Source organism: Ambystoma mexicanum, chromosome 9 (genome assembly GCF_040938575.1).
Source record: "Ambystoma mexicanum isolate Mex_15411 chromosome 9, UKY_AmexF1_1, whole genome shotgun sequence".
Taxonomy (NCBI): Eukaryota; Metazoa; Chordata; class Amphibia; order Caudata; family Ambystomatidae; genus Ambystoma; species Ambystoma mexicanum.
In genome coordinates, this window is record NC_090931.1 from 795,805,350 (window position 1) to 795,830,242 (window position 24,893).

Genomic DNA, 24,893 nt, shown 5'->3' on the forward strand with positions numbered 1-24,893 from the left:
ATATTACCTTTGTCTTTTTGGTCATCCATCTGAGTTTTCAAGTCTAGTAGGGCAGTTTCAGTGCCATGTCTTGGTCTAAATCCTGACTGACGAAGGCCAAGAAGATTGTTGGTTTCTAGGTGTGCCTGTGTCTGTAAATAGGCTGCCCTGTCTAAGATTTTCAACAGGAATGGTACTGTGGTCTGTAATACGTAGCAATATCTGGATCAAAGTTGTTTTTTTTTAATAGCGGGAGGACCCAGGCGTCTTTCAGGTTGGATGGGACTGTCCTAGTATCAAAAGAAGAGTGTATAAGTGTGGTGATGAATGCTGCGAGATCTCTTGCTGCCTCTTTGATAATAGTTGCAGGGCAGATGTCCCCCTGGCATTTAGATGGTTTGAGGCTAGTTATTATGTCTTCTACTTCATTGATGGTGAGAGGGGTGAATCTAAATGGGCTGCACGGTTTTGAAGAGGAAGGATGGGACTCGGGTGGATGTGGGTCGGGGGTGATACAGAGTTTTTTATTTTTGTTTGTAGGAGCGTTATTTTGTCAACCAGAGCTTTGTGTATATTGGTGCACCAAGTAATATATTTGGTAAATGTTTCGGGTGGTGGTATGGGGGACTCTAACTCTCCAAGGATGGTGAATCATTCTCTGGGGCCTGATTCTGTTGTTTTAAGTGTCGCTTATAGTTGCAGATTTGTAGCAGCTTGAGGCTTTTAGGAATATTTCTTTGTTTGATGCTGAAGGGTAGTTTTTCCACAAGGTTTCAGCACTTCTTTTATTATTGCGTAAGGTTTTGAGGCTAGGGGTAAACCAGGAGTTTAGGTAAATGTGTGGCTTGGCTTTGCACATTTTTAGTGGTGCTACAATATCGATAGCTTGGTGTAGCAAATGGTTGTATAGCTCTACTAATAATGAGGGGTCTGTATTAGAAGTCGGAAGATTGAGGATGGGTTGAAGTAGAGGTAGTAGTCTGTCTATTGTGATGTTCGGGTTGTTTCTGGTAAGAGCCGGAGGTGCCAGGGCATTACGAAAGTTAGGTCGATTGCTGTTCTGTAAGGTGAATGAGATGATGTGGTGGTTTCACCAAGCCCAAGGTGCGTTAGAGAGGATGTTGGTGTCACAATTGAGGGCTGAAATCCAGTCAAGAGTTCTCCCTTTGTTATGCGCAGGCTTAGTAATACAGTGTGAGAAGCCTAGTTGGCTAGGGCTGTGGTGTTGGTGGATGTTGGGCCTGGGGGTCTATGCAGGAGGTGGATTTTTACTGTTTGTGATGCTGAGAGTGGTAATTTAATGGATAGGAGTTCGCCTGAAGGGAATGGAAGGTTGGGTAGAGCTCTTAAGCCAAGTTGGGTCTTGGCAATGAAGGCGACTCCACCGCCTCTGGAGGATTCTCTATCAAGTCTAATGATAGTGTAGTTCTGTGGTATGGCTAGTGAGAGTGCCGGTCCTGCAGCGGCATGGAGCCACGTCTCGGTTATATCTAGACAGTCAAGCTCATTCGAGATTATGAGGTCAGAGATGACTAGGGCGTGTGCTGTCAAGGATCTTGCATTTATGAGTGCTCCCTTGATAGGTGTAGTGACGTTGTTCGGGCTACTTAATGGCAGTGTGGAATTGGTTAAAGGGGTAGAGTCGTTATTGGCATTGTTGTTGTTTGGTTTGAGCGTCTTACTTCTAGTAGGCATGGTCTTGGAGTTGATTATGCTTCTACGGTTTGATGATGATAGATGGGCCTGCTTCAGTCTAGATCCTAGTCTAAGGTTCCTAGTTTTAGTAGGGCATGGTTGGTTGGGTACAGGTCGGGAGGCGTAATCAAACTCTTAGTTATCCTAGGTCGAGACCCCATTCATGGGTGATGTTCCATGCACATAGTATAATTTCTATGTCCCGTTGTTGAGGGTCCTTTTGTGAAGAAGTCGGATGAGGGACACAGAATCCGAATAAGAGTAATGGTCCATAATCGAGGCAATGCTCAGAAGGTCTCAACCAAGCATTGGCTTCATAGCAGGGAGCGATGACAAGAGGGACACGTCAGTGAGTTTCTAGTTCAGCTACTTAATCTTCAGAATCATCCTGAGCTGTGCCGGGCACCCATGTCCCTCCCTCAAAACAATAACCCTTCTAAAAGTATTTCGAAAAGAGCTGCGCATACTTCTGCCAAGCAAAAAAGGATACTTTTCCTTGCAGGGAAGCATAAACGTCTATGCTCGCTTGCACACGCAATGTGAGTGCTTGCTAAGCTTATATATATGATTATATGATGAGGTATATGATTTGCAAGCTTAATTTTTTTCTCACTCCCAATTTTTTACATTTCTATTGAACACTCACCCAATTAGTAGAAGTGTCTTTGTAAACTTTAGCAGATCAGTAAAGATAAATGATTAATTAGCCAGCTGCATCCTCATCTGGGTATAGTGCAGGGCAACCCTTGTCAGCCATGCATATAACAGGAAAATAATGAAAAAACTTCATAAACCATGTATGAATTTTGTAAATATTGTCTTGTGTCACAGAAAGTCAGGTTTAAGAACATGTTCCCATGATGTTTTCAGTGAAAGGCGTATTTCATTCTGTTAAACACAGTGATCAGAGTTTGAGTCTTTCAAACACATGGGAATGATCTACCATTCTGCCCGGCAAACACTTTTCCTGGTAATGGAACCATGTTTTAAAGGACAGCAATGCATGTGTTGTTGGAGCGCAGGATATGACTATTGCATCGTCTTACCTATCACGGCGGCTGTCCTGATAGGACGAGGTGAAGCAGATTTCCAATTAGCCCCTGAGGGTGCTGTCCACCTAGCCACACTTCTCTCAGCGAAGAAGGCATACTGCCGAGCTTTTGCCTGGTCTGAGCTGAAGAGTGTTAAAAACAATTCTCTTTCTTTCAAAATTCCCTCTGCAAAAGGTAGTTCCACGGCAGCTCGGACAGCATCGACGCAAACTTGGTGGGACTTGGCTCCACGGAACTGTTTCTTCAATTTCACCTTTGCCTCGTCGAAGAGTTTCTCCACATTGGGTGGGCACGGAAGGGGTCTCATGCAGAGTCTGCGAGGCTCCAGTGGCTGGCCTGGAAATGACAAATAATACCAGAAGGATCATGAAACTAAGAGTGTGTACCTGGCATATTCAAACATTGCATTTAATACGAGCAGAATTAATGAATTCTTGTCAACCGAGTTGCCGAGAAATAAAGCTGCTAGCCCTGATCAAGAACTGTATTCAGAAACGACTCCTTAACTCAAACCTACTCAATAAACACTAGGAACCTCCCCACAGGAGGCAAGTGAAGGGTCATGAACCATCAGAAGGCTCAAATAAGCTACAGGTATGAACCCTTAAAGTTTGACGCATGCAGGATACTACTCTTTCAGTTTCCAACTCGAGGTTTATTACAGCTGTGGTAATATCAAAACCGTAACACTAACATGTGATTCCCTTTCCATTGGTAGCACAATTGCATTCTCCATCCCCATCATCCCTTGGTAAAACGAGTTCTTTCTAATTCTTGACAAAGGTTTCCTCTTACTTCTGACCTACAATAGCCACAAACACACACACTCTCGAAACTGTCAGAGATAATTAGGAATGGCTGTTTGGTAGCATTCAAACCAACGTAAACACATCGGTACTCATCCTACAAGAACTGTAAATGTATGCACAGATGGCAAGATCGCAGGCTTCAACATCTCTATGAAAAGTATATCTGGGAAAAAGGCCCTGTTTGCGATTGTCCGATTTCCACTTGTAGTAAACTCTCTAACCTTCCTGCTTTAAGGAACGCACAATGCACGCTCTATGTTGAAACTTGCCATTAATGCTACGAGGACCTATATTATTTTCAAAAAAAGTAACAAAAAACTATATTCCTTTTTTTGGGTGGTGCTTTGTTAGTAGCAGAGTAAAAACCTGCGTTTCCTCCAAATGGTCTAACATTCTTTTATGTACAACCACACAAAACGTTCCCTTCAGTAGTGCTCCACCTGTCCGGTTATTGCCTGTCTCATGTAGCAATACTTGGGAATGTTGCCTTCAGTGATTGGGTGAAGAACTGTCAGGTTCCCAGGCTCCATCTTAGGTATTTGGTTGTATGTGTTTTTCTTTCCAATAGAAACATGTGGTCTTGAATGTGAAACTGTGTAGTTGGGGAAATTCTCAGCCACGAATGGTGGACAGAAGGAATCTTCTCTGTGTGCTGGGCTTGTGTACAGGCTTCTACGTGATTTTGTCAAGTTTATTTTGCAGACTGGGTGATTTTGCCAACAATACATGTGGGGGGGGGTGGCCTTATCCCCCCTACATTTATTATTAACCTTAACCCACCCCCACATATATTTTTGGCACAATTCATTGGAAAAAACCAAAGAAATCGACTTTGATGAAAAATGCTGCGGCAACATCTCCCATTCCCGCATACAGATGCATTAGGTGTTGGCTTTAGCTTTTCCACTGCGCTTTATACAGGGCTACGCAGTCGGATCTGAGAGGAAGCGTTATGTTCAAACATTGGCCGCTTACATACAGCACAGACACGCCTTAAAGTGTAAGCTGCATGTCTCCTTATCGGAACAGAGTTTGACTGATTTTCATATTGTTTGGCTACTTCTCTAGAATAGTATATACGCATGAGGACCTTAGTGACGTACAGATTCATGAAAAAAAAGTCTCCACGCGTGTACCTCTCCACCAGATTTGCCACTTTTACGATCAGCCAGTGCCCAGACCAGACCTGCTTTCCTTCCTCACCCCACCCCTCCCCCCACAGGAGCCTGGACGTGGAGATTACAGCTAAGGGGGGGCAGTGGTTTTAGGCTACACAGGAATACAGTCCTTTTAAGTAGCTTTATCGACCACCTAACATCACCACTTGGCCAATGTCTTTGGATAAAGAATGGCCAGACCATCGGTAAGAGACTCCTCTGCATCCTTAAACGTTATGCAAGTATCTTTAGGTTGAGGTCCGATTGGCGGACATGAATAAAACTAGCCACGCAGCGAGAATAACTCCCTTGACCAGCCCACATGCTCTATGAAGTTTGGAGTGTCTATGTGAACTGCCATGATCCTTAACAAGTGAACTGCCTTGGGAGCCTGGCTATCTACAAACCCTGCAGTATGATTGGTCTTTATTGATGTGTATCTTCTAACTACAAACAGGTTGTCTTGTCTCTATAGACGTGGCCCTCTGCCTTCTTCTTTTCCCTAACGCTCTCTGTGCCCATCGCTGCTGAAATTGATTCTAGCTGATCAAAGTGACCTGAGTATTAGAGGCAACATGTTTATACTTCTCTCTTATTCTTTTTCAAAAAAGCCAAATGAAATGTTCATAATGAATGAAGAAAATGCTCCATAATACTGCTGAAAAGTTATTTCATCATCTGAAAAGTATTTTCTAGAAGAACAAAACCAAGCTTTTCAGTAAGAATGCTTAAAGGCTCAGCTGGACTGCTTGATGGACAAGTTGGCCTTGCTGTCTCTAAAATTCTAGAACACCAACGTACCCAAGATAGGAACAGGTGGAAAATTAAGAAGGAGATGCGGTATTTCTTAGATGACCATCGGTCATAGCTCTGGAAACTCCTATAGCTAGAAACCCAAATCATCCCACCTGCCATAGATGACACTGGTACTCCAGTTAGACTCCATCAAGAGAAGACAATGACAGCAGTGGGACATTGAGCATCTGACAGTGAAATCGGGATTCGATCGACAGGAGACTTATGGACCGAAAAGGATAGGACATATCATGTGCTCGGTTAGGACTCGCCTCACAATGTTTTCCTGGACTGAGGGACTCACCATCTGTCAAGCGAAATCCAAGGAACTTTCTGCAACACTGGGAGAGACTGGGAGGCAGGAGCCAGATATCCTGAGCTAGGCTCTATGGAAGCGTTCATGTAAGCACGCATGGGTAAAACTAGATACTCGTGAGGAACACAAGTGTACAGGAAAATGCAGCTAATGGCACCAAGGAAGTACGAGTCAGAGAGAAACAGAACTGTTGCTAATTAAACCTACGTTAAATTTGGAATACTGCAGAATGGCAAAATCCTTCTGTGTGAGGGTAAAATGTTTTCCTTCTGTGAATTTCTCAACTTATGAAGCCCTTTGACTTCTATCAGTGAGTTGCTGAATAAGCAGTGCATGTTTGACACCTTATTAAGCAGCGGAGAGGTCCACGGAAGGACCACCAAGAAAGAAGGAAGTGAGGAAGTGTTATGGTCATTTAAAAAGATGCAGGAAACTCAGAGACACATTCAAGTGGCAGACACGGTTAAAAAGAAGATTGGCACTTCTGGAGTTTTTTAACAAGACCAACATGGTTCCGAGTGCATTGCCTTGCTTTTCACCATAGTTCAGGGTGAGCAATCAAAGTAGTGATCCGTCATCACATTTTCCTGGATTAGAACATTTTGTGGCATTCCCTCTCTGAAATGGGGCCCCAAATGCATCTCCCCTTCCCGCCCTCATCTGAGGGTTTGAATGAGAGTCAGAGTAAATCGACATTAGTCCGTGGATAGCTGAGGTGGCCAGTGGTGAGCTGATATATTACTGGAGGGTCTCCTAGGCCAGTGGTCAGCATTGGGAAGCTATCTAGCTCCAGCCTTCAGGGGCAAGCGGGTTGTACGTAAACTTCAAATGGTCAAAGTCCATGAGAGGACTTCCTTCCAGCACATGTTTGATCCTGCAAATTCCAGCGCTATGCCCCACTTTCAAATTCAATGTTTGGTTGTTTTGCTTAATGGCAAGGGGATTCCATAAGCTTGGAGAGTAGTTAGCTTTGCCCTCCCTCTGCACTTCCCATGCATCCTCTCGGAGATGCCATGACGATCCTCACGTGGCAGTAAGGACATTGGAATTGATTTCTCCATAGTAAGGAGACCGTTGAGCGGGTGGACTGAGCCATCTCTTTTCAATAGCCACCCGGTAGGGCACATGTCAGCTGTGCATTCACCACTCCAGTCACCCAAAGTACTGTAGAAGCTCTATAATATTTCCAAATATTAGGGAGCCAGAGTCACCCAGTTGCACCGGGCCCTGTAGTACATTTAAGGGTATTTTCGATCCAATTCACCCTCCCCCGTCACCCATCAACAGTTACTTGCCACACTGTGCACCTCTCTCAGGATCTTCTTTGGGCGACATAGAGGTACCATATTCAACAGGTAGGAACGATTCGGCAACAGCAGCATCTTAATTGCGCCTATTTTCCACCACAAAGACCCATTGGGTTTGGCCAACCGCTTGCAAGGGTTCCATGTGTTAATTCCGCCACAAATATATCACGATGCTAAAATATCACCATATTTCTGCAGTGAAATTCACACATGGATCCTGCTGGGGACACGCCCACAACCCCGCATCATTTTTTAAAGTGCAGGGGACACCCCCCCCAAACCCCTGCTCCCACACAATATCCCCAACAAAAATATCGCCTATGGCGAACCAAACGGCCATATCTACGGCAATATTTTTGTTCGGGATATCATGTAGTGATACCCTTGCAAGCTGCCTTCATCTCTCCCTTAGTAAGCACATTATTCTCTAGAAGGCTTATGGGATCTCTTGTAGTAGACACCCCAATATATCTGAACCCAACCATAGCTAAGCAGAATCGTTCATCAGAAAATAAGCCACAGTGACCACATGATGTAAGGACATGGTAGAGATATACTGTGTCAATCGTGCCAGATAGATATCTATCACCACAGTGCAAAACCTATATGGCACTGTGTATGCCTGGACAGGTAAGAGGGCACACACGTCTGCCTGGCAACTGATAGTTTTTCAAGTCCACAAGGAACAGACTACAGAACCGTCACTGATCACCAATTACACTGCAGTCAGGGCTGCCAGCAACATAAAAGTACTCAATGAAAATATAGTGTCCTATTGGAAAGCAACACTCTTCATACAGTGTGTCAAAAGGCTATTTTTATCCTAATTTCAGGCAGCATGTACAATTAGAATTAAATGTTGCTTGACATGCTCATGAGCAATGTTCACAATGAAAATTAAACGCTTCCTGACATGCAAGCATGACAAGCGGTGCTCACAATTAAAGGTAAACGCTGCCTGGCATGCGAGTATGCCAGGCAGCGTTTACTCACTTTGCATGGCGGAGTGCAAAGGTGCAGGTCAAAAGACGGCATACACATGTGTACGCCGCCTTTTGCCCTGCACATTTACGCTCTGCTGTGCAAATGATGTAAATATGGTGGCAAAGAACACCCTACGTTTATGTCAACACATAATGACACCCCACTGACAAATTGCACTTTAGAGCAACATGAGCTGCCCACAGTCTCTAGGTCCCTCCTCATATCCCATCTCCCTCCTATATGGCAGGCAGGTGTGGGTGGAACGAATACCCTCTGCAATTGATGAGGAACTGAAGGCTGTTGCTGGTTAAGACCACCGACGAAGTCCCTAGATTCATGGGTAGGACCCACATAAATACTTGTCTTTGTAGATAGAGCGGTTTTACTTGCCAAAACCAAGCCTGCTCTTAGAAGGATATTGTGTATATTCATGGCATTCTGCGATAAGCACGGGTTGGTTAATTCAGAAATGATGGTATTGGCTGGGAAAATACAGCCTAAACTTAGATAGATTTTTGATTAACAATCAACTACTGGAAGTAGTGAGGATCTTTGATTATCTGGGCATACGCCTCTTGACCAACTAACCGTGGGCGCTGCAGATACAGTTAAATGCAAACTAATGCAATCAATAAGTGCACCTAAGCCTGGGGAGTGCCTCCTTAGAGCTGGCATCTCAGTATTTAAGGCAAAGTCTATTCACAAGCTAAGCACAGAGAGGAATTGTGCGTATTGCCAGGAGAAAAATGTCATTCACCAATTGAAAAAGTTTTCTGTGAGGAACTATTAGGTAACCCCAAATCATCGGCTAACTAAATTGTACATCATGAGGCCAACATCAAATGGACTGGTGATAAATGGCTATAGGGTGGCACAAGAGACTGGATGTAACTAAGGGGTACCTACAGGGGAGAGTTCACTGTGTGCGGATGTAGCTAGGATCTTTTCCCCTTCATGAAATGAATACAATCATATGGTTCACTAGTATGAAGCAGCTGTTTTGCTCTTAAGCTGGAGATCTTGTTAGCTGCCCCATTTAATAACCCCTACAACTCTGCAGCGATGGTGAAGGTAGCTTTTGGTTGAGAAGTCAAAGGGTGTTTGGCAGAAGTGTGAGACATATTTATGGGCCCTGATAGTACAGGGAGTTCCTCCCCCACTCCCCAATCAAAAGTGCCACACCAAGATACCTGCACATTCTATCTAGCCCTGTCTGTGACTCATCTCGAATCAGTGAATCTCTCCCCCTTTAGCAATGTTAAGCCAAGAACCAGGCTGGTGTAAAGAAAGAATATATTTGTATTTATTATTCTGGATAATGAAATATTTGCACTACTTCACATGACATGCTCTTTTGTCTGTGGCACCAAAACAAAGATTCAATACAAATAATTCACCTTCTTGGGGAATAAACAGTAACAAAAGTTCTGAGGTTAACCACAGGGGCGTTTTTGCTTTTCAGTCTCCAGTAAATAGAATTCAGGTCAAGCGAACGTTTCAACAGTTCTGTCACACACAAAAATCCCTAAATGCCAAAATGACGCAGCTCCTTAAAACATAGCAAAATAATTTAACTACACCATAGACTTTGCCCGAGTTTCACTTTTCAGAAAGTTTAATTTAAATAGAATGCCACTCTTTACTATTGGCATTTGAAATCTGACAAGCGCAGCACTCTTTATTTTAATCTCACTGCACACTTTACAATGCTCACAATGCTATAGCACAACAAACCTTTCAAGACACTCATTTATTTTTGTAGAAAACCTTTTCACCCCCTTTCTGCAATGCAAAATCTCCCTTCTCCCAGGGAACACTATTTATTTATTTATTTAGTTATTTGCATTTTTAAAGCGCTCACACAGGCCACGGGCATCGAGGCGCTGTTACAGGAATTGTTTGTTTGCGTAATTGTTTTAGGTTTTTTTGTCTCAGTTGCATATTTATAACACGCTTAAATACTTAGAGGTTTCTAAGGGCGGACCCGGGGATCGAACCTGTATTGCTTCGTATCATCTTGCTTCCAACGCGAACACATTGCCGCTGAGCTATCCTCCTACTTATGACAAATCAACTTCCGGGGCACCAGTGGTCCAGGGATGAATATCTTTTTTTAAACCATCAATCATACCCACATGTCTAATACACCAGAATGAATCTGAACAGTTTGGAAACACAAGTCAATTATAAACCTCCTTGTCCAATTTTGGTAACATGGACGGAATGGCAGGCTTATTTCTGCAAGGTCATGGAACGTTGGTTAGTTGCAACACAACAAAAATACAATTATTACCAAATGATCAAACGGACTGTCCAGTCAAGGTTGTATAAACATATCTACTTTATTATTATCACAACAGACAGTTCTAGCACACTACAAAATATAACCCACCCTGTAAAGGAATGCAGAGGACAGACAGTTCCATAGAAGGAAAAGTGGTACACTCTGGATACTGACAGGAGGGTAGTCGGTATAGTAATTGATCGCAATAGTTCAAGGATGCTTGGTTTCAACACAAAGGGAGCAATGGGTCATAAAATGTCACTAGTGGCCTTCGGAGAAGGACCAGGTGGTCAGAACCACAATATACCTTGTGCGTTTAGAAGTTCTTGGTGCTCAACACTGTAGAGTCAGTTTCAGGGTGCTTTGCAACTTCTGCAATAGAGTTCAAGACGGACGACAGCTGCGGATATCAGGCAGCAGGCAATTCGGCGAGCAAGGCTGGACAGGTGGCTGCAGGCTGGCTTACACGGCCGCTCAGGGTCAGGAATCGTTGTCTGATTGCTGGTCCGCGGTTCTGAAGCACTGTTCGAGGTGTCTTGGACAGATTTTAACAAATATGGCATAACAACAGTCAGCAGTGCTGTTGGTTGTAGCTTGAGGAGCTCGACTGGCTCAAATAAATGTCCTTTAAGGCGGACGTCGGTAGATACTTGTCGATGCACTCCTCCTAGCTTCTTCACTGGTCTCGTGCCATCCTTTAAGGCGGATGGCCCAAACCGGAGGAGAGCGTTGCACGCAGCTGCCTTGTCCTTGGTTTGGTTCAGAGACTCTTTGGTACTTCCCACCTAGGAAGTTTGCATGCAGTGTCCAGCAGGGCATGCAGAGTGCTGGCTGGTACCAGTTCTGGAGGGTCATCTGGATTCAGTATCTCCACCTGTACCCTGGGAGATGTTAAGGGGGTGATCTTGCTTCCCTCTTGGAAATCCTGGCCTTCCTTCACTTTGCGGAAGATGCAAGGCAGACTGTACCTTCAGCCAGGGTCCAATGCTGAGCTCTTCTTGCTACTCCTTGCAATGTCTTCACATGATCTGCCCAAAAGAGGGTCTCAGCCCTCCCTTAAAGCCAAGTGGGTCACCGTGATTGGTGTAGGCTAAGACTACCTTAATGAACCAATCCTGGGTCCCTACCAACAATCTCCTATATGCATGAGGTCATAACCAGAGTGCTTTGCAACAGAAAAGGTAAAGGGGTGAAAACGTGTAATACCAAGTCCCACCCATCTTCCTGTCTGTTGTGGATCAAAGGGTCTCACTGGTTAATTGAGCTCTCTGTGGTTCCTGATTAAAGTGGCAGGTCTCCCTTGAAGCTGCAGCAAGACCAGATTACTGATTACTGCAAACTACATTCTGGTACCTTCTGAATGTGGTCCCCCTGCAGGGATGACTACTGTAAAGAGCTGTTCCAGACATGACAGTCATTGTCTGTGATACTAAGAGGCGGGAGTAGTCTTCAGGTTGACGCAAATGCATAGCAAAGGTTGTTGGGGTTTCCTGTCTCCTTTGTTAACCTCTGCAGTCAGGCCCCATGTGGGCTTGTTTGAAGTATACTCTATTAGTATGTTAATTATGTTAATCACTGCCACCATTCTGCAAGGTTCAACAGAAGGACAGGACAGATCCATGGAGCCTTTCATAGTGAATTAGGATGGCCATGGCAGGAGGGAGGTTTTTCCCTCACCCTTCTGAGAGGACATGGTGTACTCTTGGCTGGCATATCCCAACTCACTATGACAGGGGGAGAGTGCCTGTAGGCTGTGTTCACCCAGAGTACACAGGTCTATGTTTATGCCGTGCAGTGAGCATAGGAAAATTGATTAGCCCCACACATTTTCAAGAGGCTGATCTACCATCATTCAATTTCATATAAAATTTAAGAAAAAGCCAGGCAAGCACACACTCACAGTGTGGATGGTCGAATTCCTCACACCACCCACTGTAGAAAGTGCACTTTTCAAATCAGGGACTTTATTGTGTTGAACTTTGGGAAGACCCTTTTTCTGTGCCAGCACAAAAACCCAGTTATTTGGTTAATCATTTGGGACCCCCCTGCCTTGATACAGGATTCAAGGGAATCAGAAAGCAGTAGGGAATTTCATTTTTTATGCACCCCCCTTTTAGTGAGTTTTGAGGTTAGCAAAAGGAATAGGAATACCTAGTTACTTTATAGGCTATAGTTTTGTATTCACAACGGAAGCAATTTGTTGATTCCGAACTTCAATAAAATGACTCCATGCAATTAGGCTATATGGGAATTAATTAAATTATTGTTTAATAAAATTGCTAGGGGTCTATCTACTGCCAGCCCCCACTAATTAAGCAGATCCCCACAAGACTAGGTTTAGTTGAGCAAGTTGGTTGAACAAGTTAACTTACACTATCATTTCTGGGTTTGCGCATAGGAAAGGACAGCCAGATCATCTTTCAGGTACAGGACAGGAATTTAGTCAGAATTCCAACATCAGTCATAGATATTCTTCAGTCGCCCTTCCTTCGCCTGCCTCTTTTGGTCAAAGACCCCCGGCTTCTGTCCCTTTTTGTGGTTAGCAGTTCCACCCAGAGGATTTCAGTCATTCCTTCTTATTCATTTCCCAGGCAGTTCTCCTAGAGTTCTGTAAGGAACTCACAGTGGCAACAGTAAAGGCAGACACAAGTGATCACAGTTCAAGGGTGTTTATTAAACTGTATAAATGGGTGAGAAAAACGTCTAAGCTAAACCTAAATCTAAGATGGGAGCAGGCTACGACCATCAAATAATAAATAAGGCCGTCCTAGTGGTGTCTTGTCAAATAAAAAGGGCCTATACTAAAAAATCCTATTGCCAATCCTTACCGCTAAGTTAGAAAATAGTGGGGGATAATGTTCACCAGAAAAGAAAGTTCACAAAATGGTAAGTCAGGATGGTAAAGCTGGGGTCTCCCTTCCCCATGTTTTCTAGCACGGGACAAGGTGGGACTTAAGCACAACATACTCCTGGGCTTCTTCAGCATGAGCATGCTGTTCTTTCCAAAATATTGGGGCCTTCTGTGGCCAAGTCTCTTTTATCTAATGTCTCTTGCCTCAGAGGACCTGATGTGTCATAACCAACAAAACAAAAGTTCCTTTCAATCTTCATGTCAGGTGCCTTCTTTTCACCCTTGGATCCCCCTCAAATGGGCTCCGATCCTTCTTGCAATGTGGGCCCTTCTTCCAAAATATCAGCAACTTGAAACATTCAAGAATCTTAATGTCTTTTTAAACCAACCAACACTGTGGACATCCCTCAGACGGGTTCACATTTGTCGTCACAATGTTCATGGGTATGTTATGTTTTCCTCTCCTTGGCAGGCATCCCTCAGCCGGGTTCACATTTGTTCGTTTAACACAGTTCCCTTTGTTTTATCATAAGTGTAGGATTAATTTCCCTTAGCCTTCATCTTGGTTACGGGTCAAAGACTTTCGAGTGTACAGGGGTTTTTACTCAACCCTTGTATGACCACTTTGACCTCTTTCGTCAGCTCTCCTAGGGCCTCCTGGTATCTATAGTTTTAACAAAAGGGGACCAGCTAGAGTCCTTGTGCGTTTTGCCTTGCTCGTAGTGTGCTTTTGTGCTCTACCTTTTATCCTGTGGGCAAGGGAAAGGGCCGTCAGGTGTGCATAGTTATTGTCAAGTGCCTGACTCTGCCTGACCCTTGTGTTGGGACATGTCAGGTAAACGGCTCTGGTGTTAGTCCGTTATCTTTCATGGTTTAAGAAAGTGTTGGTGTCGGAAAGGGGGGGAGGCGAGGTAGAGCTTCTGAATATTCTATGGGGTAGGATGGGGAAAAGGTGTTATAAGGAGGGTGATACCGTGTCTCACCTGTCAATGTCCCACTTCCACTTCCCGAGAACCGCCCCTCCAGGTGACCCTCCCGCACTGGTCCACCCCCAGGAACTGGATCCAATAGCTATGGCCGTGTCCTGGCCACCTGCATAACCGACCCCCCAGGACCTGCGGGTGAGACACCTTTGGGTGTCTCACAGTTCCCTTGTGCGTCTCCTCATGAATCTTTTACCACCCCTTCCCCCCAAAAAATTCTGAATGATCATATGCCAGCTTATTGGTCATCAGTTTTGATTGGACAATTATTTCCCATCAAGGGATGGGCTCTTTTCTGTGATTGGCCTCTTCAGTTTACCAAGGCCAAATTGGGGGAGGAGGGGATCAGTCCGCCCACTTGCATTTTTATTTTTACACATTTCAATTTTTGCACTTAAAAAGTCATTACCTGGCAGGTTCTGCGAATTTATAGTTAAGCATAATATTTAGATGACTAAAATGGTCTGCCCATGCGGTTCTGATGAAACGTGTCTCATCTCAGCACAATGTTGCAGGTGCAAATTGTTTTTTTTTTGTGATTAATTCAAAAATGATAACAGTTATCAATATGGGAGTTTCAGTTCATATTACCCGCACAAAACACTCCTGGTGCTCATGGATGCTGTGCAAGTCAGCGACATAATGCTTGAGTTGCACGTCGCCTCAAATGTCAACCAAAAAGAGGCACTACTTCATCACAGCAGTCGTACCCGTAGTGGCTCTGGCCGCATTTCAGATGGCAGTTGCCATGGAGATTGGGGAACACGCGTTCAGCATGGCCGTCCGATCACGTGACATGGATACTATCATGTGATCGGGTAACTATAGCAACGGCATAAGAGAAGGCAGGTTGCTCCACTCGGTGCTTCTCAGCGGTGTCATTTTCTCAGCTCCTAGCATTATCTCTTGTACCACAACCTCTCGTTTCATCTGGATTACGACCTCGGCTTTGGTTCATGGATTGCTTTTGGGAACTCTGCTCGACTAGTCATTGCCTTTTTTTTGGATCACACGAACTGCAACAACCTTTGGCAAACGCTTTTACAAACTTGCTTCTGGTAAAGTTTTGCTACGGCGCTCTTCCCTTGTGCTCCCGGACACACCCGACCTTGGACTCTGTTATTTGGACTGCCTTCGGATTTACCTTTTTGCATCATGCACAGCCTCACCCAGGCCCCTACACCTGGGTCCTTGTCAAGTCAAGCTACTGTTATCATAGTGGTACCACGTCACATCCCCTTTTCTGGGACCAGGTATCCAAGTCGCTGGTTCTTCACGGTCCACCACATTGCACCACCCTAGTGGGAGAACTGCTAGCTCAGGTCAGGGATCCTGTCCTCTCTCCTCCACTTACATACCATCCTCAGTAAACAACTGGTAGGTGTAAATTCTACTTGTCTAGTTATCGTGTTGTGCATTATACAGTACAGTGATTGATCCATTAATATCCTGTTTCCATTTCAGCTACCTGGGGACTCAGTGCTCTTGTTGCAGCCACCTGTGGCCTCAATAACCAGTCAGCGAGTTATTACTCATCTCCCTGACTGGTACTTGGGGACAGAGGTATAGATAGTCAACGCGGAAATCAAGTCTTGACAACAGACATCTAATTAATTAAGCTATCACCTTGGCGAATCTCCTCTTTTTGACAGATACTAGGGATCTAAAAACACAAATTAGGTTGTAACTCTTGTTCCCATGAGAGTTAAATCAACAGGTAGTCCTGTTCATCAGCTTTTAATGATACTCAAACTATTACTGAGTGACTTATGGTTCCTGAGAAAAAGAACAAAGTATCATTCTTAATGCAATTCTAGGTACAACTCTAACCATATATGCATATTCTGACTTAGATGGCGCAATTACTTTCATTTACCCACTCAACAATGAACTGTGGACATCTTCTTCCTGTGTTTCCTCTGCCAGCCATGAAGCCCATCAACATTCTTGCACAGTCAAAGGACGGACTTAATGGATTCTGAAGCGATCTTATTTCTCTGGCCAGATGGGTCTCTAGCATCACATGACAGTCTTAATTGCAGACCACCTTTTGTTGCCTTTTGTCTGTCAGCCAACAATTTGCCTTTCCAATTCCTTTTGGCAGCCTGGTTTTATTTTTTACAAGTTCCTTGCTTCAACTGCAGAAGTACCTACATTTAAATTCACTAGGCACATTGGCATTGTTGACATTTTTGATGCTGGCTTTTTAATCTGCCAGTGTGCCTTCCCATGACAAGAAGGTATTTCTGCCCATTTTGGGCCTAACGTGGCCTTACAGTTAATTTGATCCTGGGGCTTGAAATAATATGATATAATAAGTCATTTATAACGCACCTGTACACAAGTGTTTCTAGGTGCTTCCAAAGAAGCTAGTAGCACGCTCACTTCTGGACAATATTTAAGGATTATGGAATTAGGGGGCAAAGAGTAGGATTAGATCAACTACAGCTAAGAGGCAATGTGGCTCACTGAGACTCTTATTCTCAATGGGCAGACAGTTGCTCTTATTCACTGGGAACGTTAGGAAATAGGATTCACTTTCTTCCTTCTTGTCCACAGGGTTTTAAAATGTGGAAAAGATGTCATGAATCGGCGATATCGACCCTTCTGGTCTGCCTGGTCCCTCAGTCATTAGCCATTGCTCCGATCCTTTTCAACATGGCCGACGCTATGTTCCAGTGCGGTCTAGTCATCTGTAGAGACCTCATACTTCCTTCAAAAGAGACACGCCCCCGCGCCTCCGCGCGTCTTAACGCTAGCTTGCCTGCGGTCCGTCCGGCAAGTTGTGTGCTAGTTTCTCCCCCCTTTTTCCTTGTATCCTGGTATCCTCCTTCCATCCTTCCTGGTTGCCCCCTTATTTTCTTTAGGCCTGTTTTGTACCTAGTTATCTGTCTCCTTCCTGGTCCCCTCCTGGACAACTGAATGTACCCGAGCCACGGCGCCACTGCGATCGGGAGCCACGGACCAGCGCCGCCTCACCCGAGCTGCAGAGCCATCGCGAGTGGTAGCCGCGGACCAGCGCTGCCTCACACGAGCTGCAGAGCCACCGTGAACGGAGTCGCAGACTAGTGCCTCTTCACCCGAGCCGCGGGCCACCGCGAACTGGTATCGCGAGCCAGTGCTGTCTCCAAAGCCCAGCAGACTGGAACAAGAAGAATCCAGAGCTTACCCTTATAAGGCACGCTCATCCAGGAAAAGGGAACCCGCAAGCCCAAAGAAGAAATCCACGAGAAGCAAACAGGTGAGTCAAGAATCTGAGGACTCGGATTCTGACAAAAGAAGGTTGATTTGAATGTTTCCAGAGAGGGGATGTGTCTGACTTGTATGGTTTAACTGACCCCTTCTCACCTACTTCTTCTGATGAATCTTGCAGAGATGGGGATGAAGACTGGTGTCTGATCCTCCGTGGCTCCTTAACCTTCGGCATCTTCTTTTTCTCCTTCATTGTGTGGAGATATGGTCTGGCTCCCCCGGAGGCACCTTGGCAGGATCAGAAATCCTAGCCCAAAGGCAACCCCAGGGAGCCAAACCCAAATTGCAGGGAAAAGGCATGACAGCAACAAAAAATCCTGCAGACGGCAACTCCTTAAGTTCTTGCGAGGCTCGAGTGTGTTGGTATTCATCTTCGCGTAGAAATCCGACAAACCTCTAGATACGATCGGACTGCGAGGAGGATTGATCCAGAAGGGGTGTAATGGCAAGGAATGGATAAGTGGATGCAAGCAAGAGCATAGATAGAAAAAGGGAAGTGCAGAAAGAATACCAGATTGGCTTTAGGTTGTACAGCTGCGACACCCCGGGAAAGAGAGAGAGAGAAAGGAGATGACAGAAAAGTATCACAGATAGTAGTATAGAAACATAGAAGCGATATAGCAGGTACAGTGTAAAACCGCAATCAGGAACGGAGGAGTTCACAAACTGGAAGGCTGGGGAAAACTGCAAAACAAGGCAGCTGCGGATACCTGGAAGGAAGACAGATACAACGCACTACGTGGACCGCATAGTGCGTTGTTATACTGATGAAGACGCCCATATTGGAGGAAGTCTAGACCGTAACTCAGACTTCAGGGCTGAATGAAACTTACGCACCCTTTGGTACTGCTTCTTCCAACGTTGCCAAAGCCGCCACTGTGGGCGCATGACAGGATGCAGCAATTTCAAACAGGTTTCTATTTTCATTTTGAATGTAGACATCCAGCAACATTTATTGTATTTAGCAACGTGTGTTAGTTTAGCATTGCTCTGCAGAAGAAGCTACACTAACCAAGTTGGGCTGGTTTCCTATAATACAGTCCTTGTCTGTAATGTTTGAATTTGGAATGCTCCTCGAACTAGCTTGTCTCCAATACGTTTCATCTCCTTTAAATGTGGAACTTTATGATAACAGTGTTAAGCATATGAAGTGCAAGTGTTTATCTCAGACAAGGCTGGAAAATCCACTTTTTTATTGTTTGATCTTTTCATTATTTGTATTGTCTTTTCACTTGCTATTGAGTGCTTATCATGCTGTTACTGGTTGTATGGACTGTATAATTGTATTTAGAAATAAACTATCATGACTTGGGAAACACACTACTTCCCAAAGCTAATTTGCCAGTAGGCATCATGATGGTTCCAATATTCGTGTAGCCATCTGTGAGGACGTGAGGGTGGAGGGAGAGCGGGACGCACGGTCAGAGGAGCCCGCTGTGCTGCGGGCGTGTACGACGCTGAGGGCGGGCGCCGGGAAGGCGTCCCTGTTAAAGGGAGAGCCTTGTCGGCGTCCCGCGACAGTGCCGGTGTTACAGCCGCGGCGCCGCGGGTGCTCACAGCCGCAGCGCCGCGTGTGCCCGTGAGGACCGGGTTCACTGGCGCTGCGGCTGGGAGACCCGCAAACACAGCGTACCTCGGCGGCCTCCGGCGGCGAGCGGCGGCGAGGCTCGGGAACTAGAGAGCCCGACTCGTGCCGACCGCTCAGCGTCGGAGGTGCGCCAGACAGCTGGGCAAGAACCCATCAGGGGGAACCAACCAGAACCCCCTCCTTATCTCATGCAGGGCAGACCCAGAACAGTAGCATGGGGCCTCAAGCAGGACGGGCCTCCGGGAGACATGCCTCGAGGGAGACACCATATTGGGGGGCGGGGCCAATGGAGAGGGCGTGGCTGACAACAGGGAGGGGAAGCCATAACCAGGCAGCCAGAATAAAGGAGGAGGTGGGGAGGAGGCAGCGCTATTCATAGAGGGTGGGTGCCTAGAGTCCCCACCAATCAGACGGGGGGGAGGGAAGTTGTCCCCCGATTGGCCCTTTTTCCCTCCAAACACCAGGTATAAAAGGGACTGGCCGAATGGCGTTTTTGTGGCTTTTTGCAGGGAGAAGGAGAGGAGAGTGAGAGCAACTGGTGGGCCTATCCGGGTCCGTGAGAGTAGGAGACACTCAAAGAGAAGAGGAACTCCTGGTGCCTTTTACTCACAGTGAAGTAACTGTGGGGTCAACCTGGAGTCCAACTACCTTGGTTCAGACATTGTGTAATAAAGGTCTACAAAACTCCACTTCGGCTACTGTCCTGATTTCTACAAGTGGCGTAGTCGGCAGGATTAAAGAGAACGCGATGGAGAAAATAATACAGACACTGTCAGAAGGGCAACAACAGTTACAACAGCTCTTCCAACTTCAGGCCCAGCAGGTGGCCGCTGATCGCCAAGCCTTTCAGCAGGCCATACAATTGCAAGGTACCCTGCAGTCCACTTCTCAAGACAAACACCAAGAGACGATAAAACACCTGACGGATGCTGTCACCGGCACCCGAAACCAGCCCATGGTCCCTTCCGCAGTGTTGCAAAAATTCAAGGAAGGCGAAGACCCGGCTTTCTTTTTCACCACATTTGAGAGAATCGCCCGAAACGCTCAGTGGCCGGTGGACCGCTGGGGCCAGTATGTTGCTCCCCTTTTGTCTGGCATCATGCAAGGGGCCTACGAGGCCGTTAACCCAAACGGAACCACGCCTTACACTGAAATCAAAAAGGCAGTATTGGACCGGTTAGGACTTGACGGAGAGGCCTACAGAATGAGGCTGCGCGACACTAAACTCAAACCGGGTGAGAACCCCCGACAACTCTTCTACCGGGTTAAGGACCTCACCGAGAAATGGTTACAAGTACCGGGAACAGGCCTCCAAGATGTCTTAGATGAGGTCACCCTCGAACAGTTCATTGAGGCCCTACCCCCCGCCCCCGATGCAAAGATGGGTCCGACAACATCACAGGCCCACCTTATCTGAGGCGGTGGACATAGCGTCGGCCTACCAAAAGGCACGGGGAGCGGGTAAACCCTTTGGAGTCGGAGCTCCCATTCGCAATCCGATGCCACCGTTGGAACCCCTCCCAACCAAGAGCCTGCGAGGAGGGCTTCCCAAATGGAGAGCAACGGAAGGACGCCCTTCTGGATCCGAGGAGAAGAGGAGCGGTCCCGACCCGCGATCCACCCAGTTGTCCACGGGATACCGACAACCGCAATGTTATGACTGTGGCGAGTGGGGCCATATCGCCCGGTTTTGTCCCCGGAAGAGAGGCACCGAGCCGATGGAGATCGGATTCATGAGGACCGAGCAAGGACCAAGATGCCAAGGTCTCTACGAGATGGACGTCCGGGTAGACGGGAACCAAGCCAGGGCCCTACTTGACAGTGGAAGTCGACAGACGGCGGTACTACCAACCGTAAGTGATTCTCCTTACCTCGCCAATGTTAGTATCCCGATTCGATGTATACATGGGGATGTGAGGACCTACCCCATGAGGTGGGCCCTAACATTGCAGAGATGAGAGCTGCCGTCCTCCCCTCTTACCCGCCCCAGTGGTGATTGGGACCAATCTACCCCACTTCCACCAGACTATCAAGGCCCTAGACCAGGGATGGTGGGAAGAAGCACCCTTTGCCAGGGAACCCATCCCCCCCTAACACCCAGGGACGAGAGAGACCCACTAGGAAAGGAAGGGAAGCTCGCCTTGCTCAGTGCGCATCCATGTATGCCACCCAACGGATAGCCTGGAACCCGGAGGACCATGAGAATTCCATCCGGGGAGAAACCCTGACGGACCCTACCTTAACATTGGTTCGCGAAAGGGCCATCACTAATGGGGACCCAGACCTGACCAAGGGTGCCGGTTTTATATCTAGACAGGGCCTACTCTATCGGGTTTACCAAGAAGAGGGAGGTGCACGGAGGGAACTACTCCTACCCAAAACACACAGGGGTATTGTCCTCCAGTTGGCACATAATCACCCTTGTGGCAGCCACATGGCCTCCCTAAAGACACAGCAAAACATTCTAAAACGCTTTTATTGGCCGGGGGTCTATGGGGAGGTGGCGAAATTCTGTAAGGAATGCAAAATCTGCCAGTTGACAAGTGGGGAAAAGCCAGCCAAAGCGCCTCTGCAGCGGATGCCCTTGATCACCATACCCTTTCAAAGGATAGGTATAGATCTGGTAGGCCCGCTCGAGCCAGTCAGTCGTGGATATCGATACCTGCTGGTCATTGTGGACTATGCCACCCGGTACCCCGAGGCCTTCCCCCTAAAGGGGACGTCGGCTAACCAGATATGTGACCAGCTCATCCCCTACTTCGCACGGGTAGGCCTACCCACCGAAATCCTCGCCGATCAGGGTACAAACTTCATGTCAGCTGTCATGCAACAAGTCTGTGAAAGACTACAGATCAGACGGCTGCGTACCTCAGTCTACCCCCCGCAAACGGATGGGTTGGTGGAGAGGTACAACCAAACAATAAAGAAAATGATGAAGAGGGTAACAGGCCCGGAGGGGAAGGACTGGGATAGAGTCATACCCCTGATCCTAATGGTATTAAGGGACACCTCCCAGTCCTCGACAGGATTCTCCCCATTCGAGCTGCTGTTTGGAAGACAGCCCAGAACAATCCTAGATCTGGTTAAAGAGGATTGGGAAAACACTAAGGAAACATCCCTCACCGAGTACGCTGAGGACCTTAAGAACCATCTATCTACTTTAAGGGGACTAGCAGAATCCCATCTAAGTATAGCCCAAGACCGGGAGGAGAAGACATACAACAAGGGCTGTCGCCTAAGAAAGCTAGAACCAGGGGATAAGGTACTGGTGTTACTACCCACCAGTATGAACAAAATGTTGGCTCGGTGGAGAGGTCCTTATGTGGTGAAGGACGTGGTGGGTCCAGTGAATTACCGGATATACCAACCTGACCGAAGCCCATCATATAAGGTTTAACATATAAACCTACTAAAGAAATGGACCGAGCCTGCACCGGTCGATATTCTGGCCACCCAGGATACAGGGTTGTTACACGCAACCTGCCAATTGGATGCGGTGCAGTGGGGTGAAACACTCACTGAACACATGAAGAACGAGATCCTGGAGACGCTCAAACCACACTGCAACACCTTCTCCCATTTACCTGGAAGGACCGACCTAATGGAGCATTCTATCGAAACACTAAACGGACAGATAGTCCGGCTGAGACCCTACAGGATCCCAGAGGCCCGAAGGTTGATCATTAAGAAAGAGATCGAAGAAATGATTAGGTTGGATATCATTGAACCCTAACCAGTGCGTGGTGTTCTCCAATCGTACTCGTACCCAAGCCAGGCGGGGCTGTACGATTTAATATGGACTTTAGGCAACTCAACCTGATATCCCAATACGAAGCCTATCCCATGGCCAGGATGGATGAACTGCTGGAAAGGCTGGGTGCTGCCCGTTACCTCAGTACCTTGGACCTCACCAAGGGATACTGGCAGATCCCACTACGGGAATCTGACAAAGAAAAAACCGCATTTGCTACACCCCAGGGGCTCTTTCAATATAAAGTGCTACCATTCGGGTTGCATGGGGCTCAGGCCACCTTTCAGAGGCTGATGGACGTCCTCCTACAGCCCCACGACCAATACGCTGCAGCCTACCTGGCCGACATTGTGATATACAGCGCATCATGGAATGACCATCTAACCCATCTACGCAAGGTGGTTGGCACCCTGGCCCAGGCCGGACTCCACATCAACCCAGTGAAATCGGTACTAGGGACCCAGGAAACCAAGTACCTCGGACATATAGTCGGTGGCGGCGTGATTCGGCCACAGGTGTCCAAAATCGAGGCTATTCAGGGGATCCCAGTACCAACTAACAGAAAACAAATTAGGGGCTTCTTGGGGTTTATAGGGTACTATAGGCGCTTTATTCCCGGTTTTTCTTCCCAAGCTGCGCCACTGACCGAGGCGTTGAAAATCGGGAGTTCCCCAGACCTGTCAACCAATCACGCAGCCGTACTGGCCGTTGAGGGGCTGAAGCACAGTATATCATCCCACCCGGTGTTGGTATGCCCGGACTTCCGGAAGCATTTTTTCCTGCAGACGGATGCCTCTGGCATGGGGTTGGGGGCGGTCCTGACGCAAGAGGTAGACGGGTTCCTGCAACCGATCTGTTTTGTCAGTCGGAAGCTCCTTCCGCATGAGTTAGCGTATTCCACTATCGAAAAGGAATGTCTCGCCATTAAATGGGCGGTGGATTCATTGCGATACTACCTACTGGGTAGGAAGTTTACGTTGTATACCGACCATGCACCACTACAGTGGTTGGCGAGACACAAGGACACCAACCAACGAGTTCTACGGTGGTTCCTGTCCCTCCAACCCTTCGACTTCGTTACCTTGCATAGACCTGCCTGCTTTCAGCTGGTGGCGGATTACTTGTCCAGGAGTTCGATCCGGCCCGAACGGCCTGGATCTGTGGTGGGGGTATGTGAGGACGTGAGGATGGAGGGAGAGCGGGACGCACGGCCAGAGGAGCCCGCTGTGCTGCGGGCGTGTACGACGCTGAAGGCGGGCGCCGGGAAGGCATCCCTGTTAAAGGGAGAGCCTTGTCGGCGTCCCGCGACAGTGCCGGCGTTACAGCCGCGGCGCCGCGGGTGCTCACAGCCGCAGCGCCGCGTGTGCCCGCGAGGACCGGGTTCACTGGCGCTGCGGCTGGGAGACCCGCAAACACAGCGTACCTCGGCGGCCTCCGGCGGCGAGGCTCGGGAACTAGAGAGCCCGACTCGTGCCGACCGCTCGGCGTCGGAGGTGCGCCAGACAGCTGGGCAAGAACCCATCAGGGGGAACCAACCAGAACCCCCTCCTTACTTCATGCAGGGCAGACCCAGAACAGTAGCATGGGGCCTCAAGCAGGACGGGCCTCCGGGAGACATGCCTCGAGGGAGACACCATATTGGGGGGGGCGGGCCAATGGAGAGGGCGTGGCTGACAACAGTAGGAGACACTCAAAGAGAAGAGGAACTCCTGGTGCCTTTTACTCACAGTGAAGTAACTGTGGGGTCAACCTGGAGTCCAACTACCTTGGTTCAGACATTGTGTAATAAAGGTCTACAAAACTCCACTTCGGCTACTGTCCTGATTTCTACACCATCTTGCCCATAGCCAACTGCTCAATGGTTTGCTGCCAGTGAGCAACCTGGACACAAGCCCTTTGCCATACAAAGCCAGCACACATGTATTATTGAGTCAGAGAACATACGTTGTGCTACCTATGCACATTTCACAAATGACATTTCTGAGAATTTGCAATAATAAACATGTTGGCCCCCGATTCTCTAAGATAGGCAGTGGAATAAATTGAGAGGCCTGCAAGCGTCTCTGATTTGCACCTGCCTCCTTATGTCT

General features: G+C 47.2%; 1 protein-coding gene across 1 annotated transcript in view; it reads right to left on the reverse strand.

Moving 5' to 3' along the window:
- Window positions 1-24,893, reverse strand: part of EHHADH (enoyl-CoA hydratase and 3-hydroxyacyl CoA dehydrogenase) — a 318,280-nt gene that overhangs the window by 102,539 nt on the left and 190,848 nt on the right. The window contains exon 7 of the mRNA XM_069615744.1: window positions 2,721-3,062. Coding sequence (XP_069471845.1) covers window positions 2,721-3,062 — 342 coding nt within the window. The remainder of the gene's footprint in view (window positions 1-2,720; window positions 3,063-24,893) is intronic.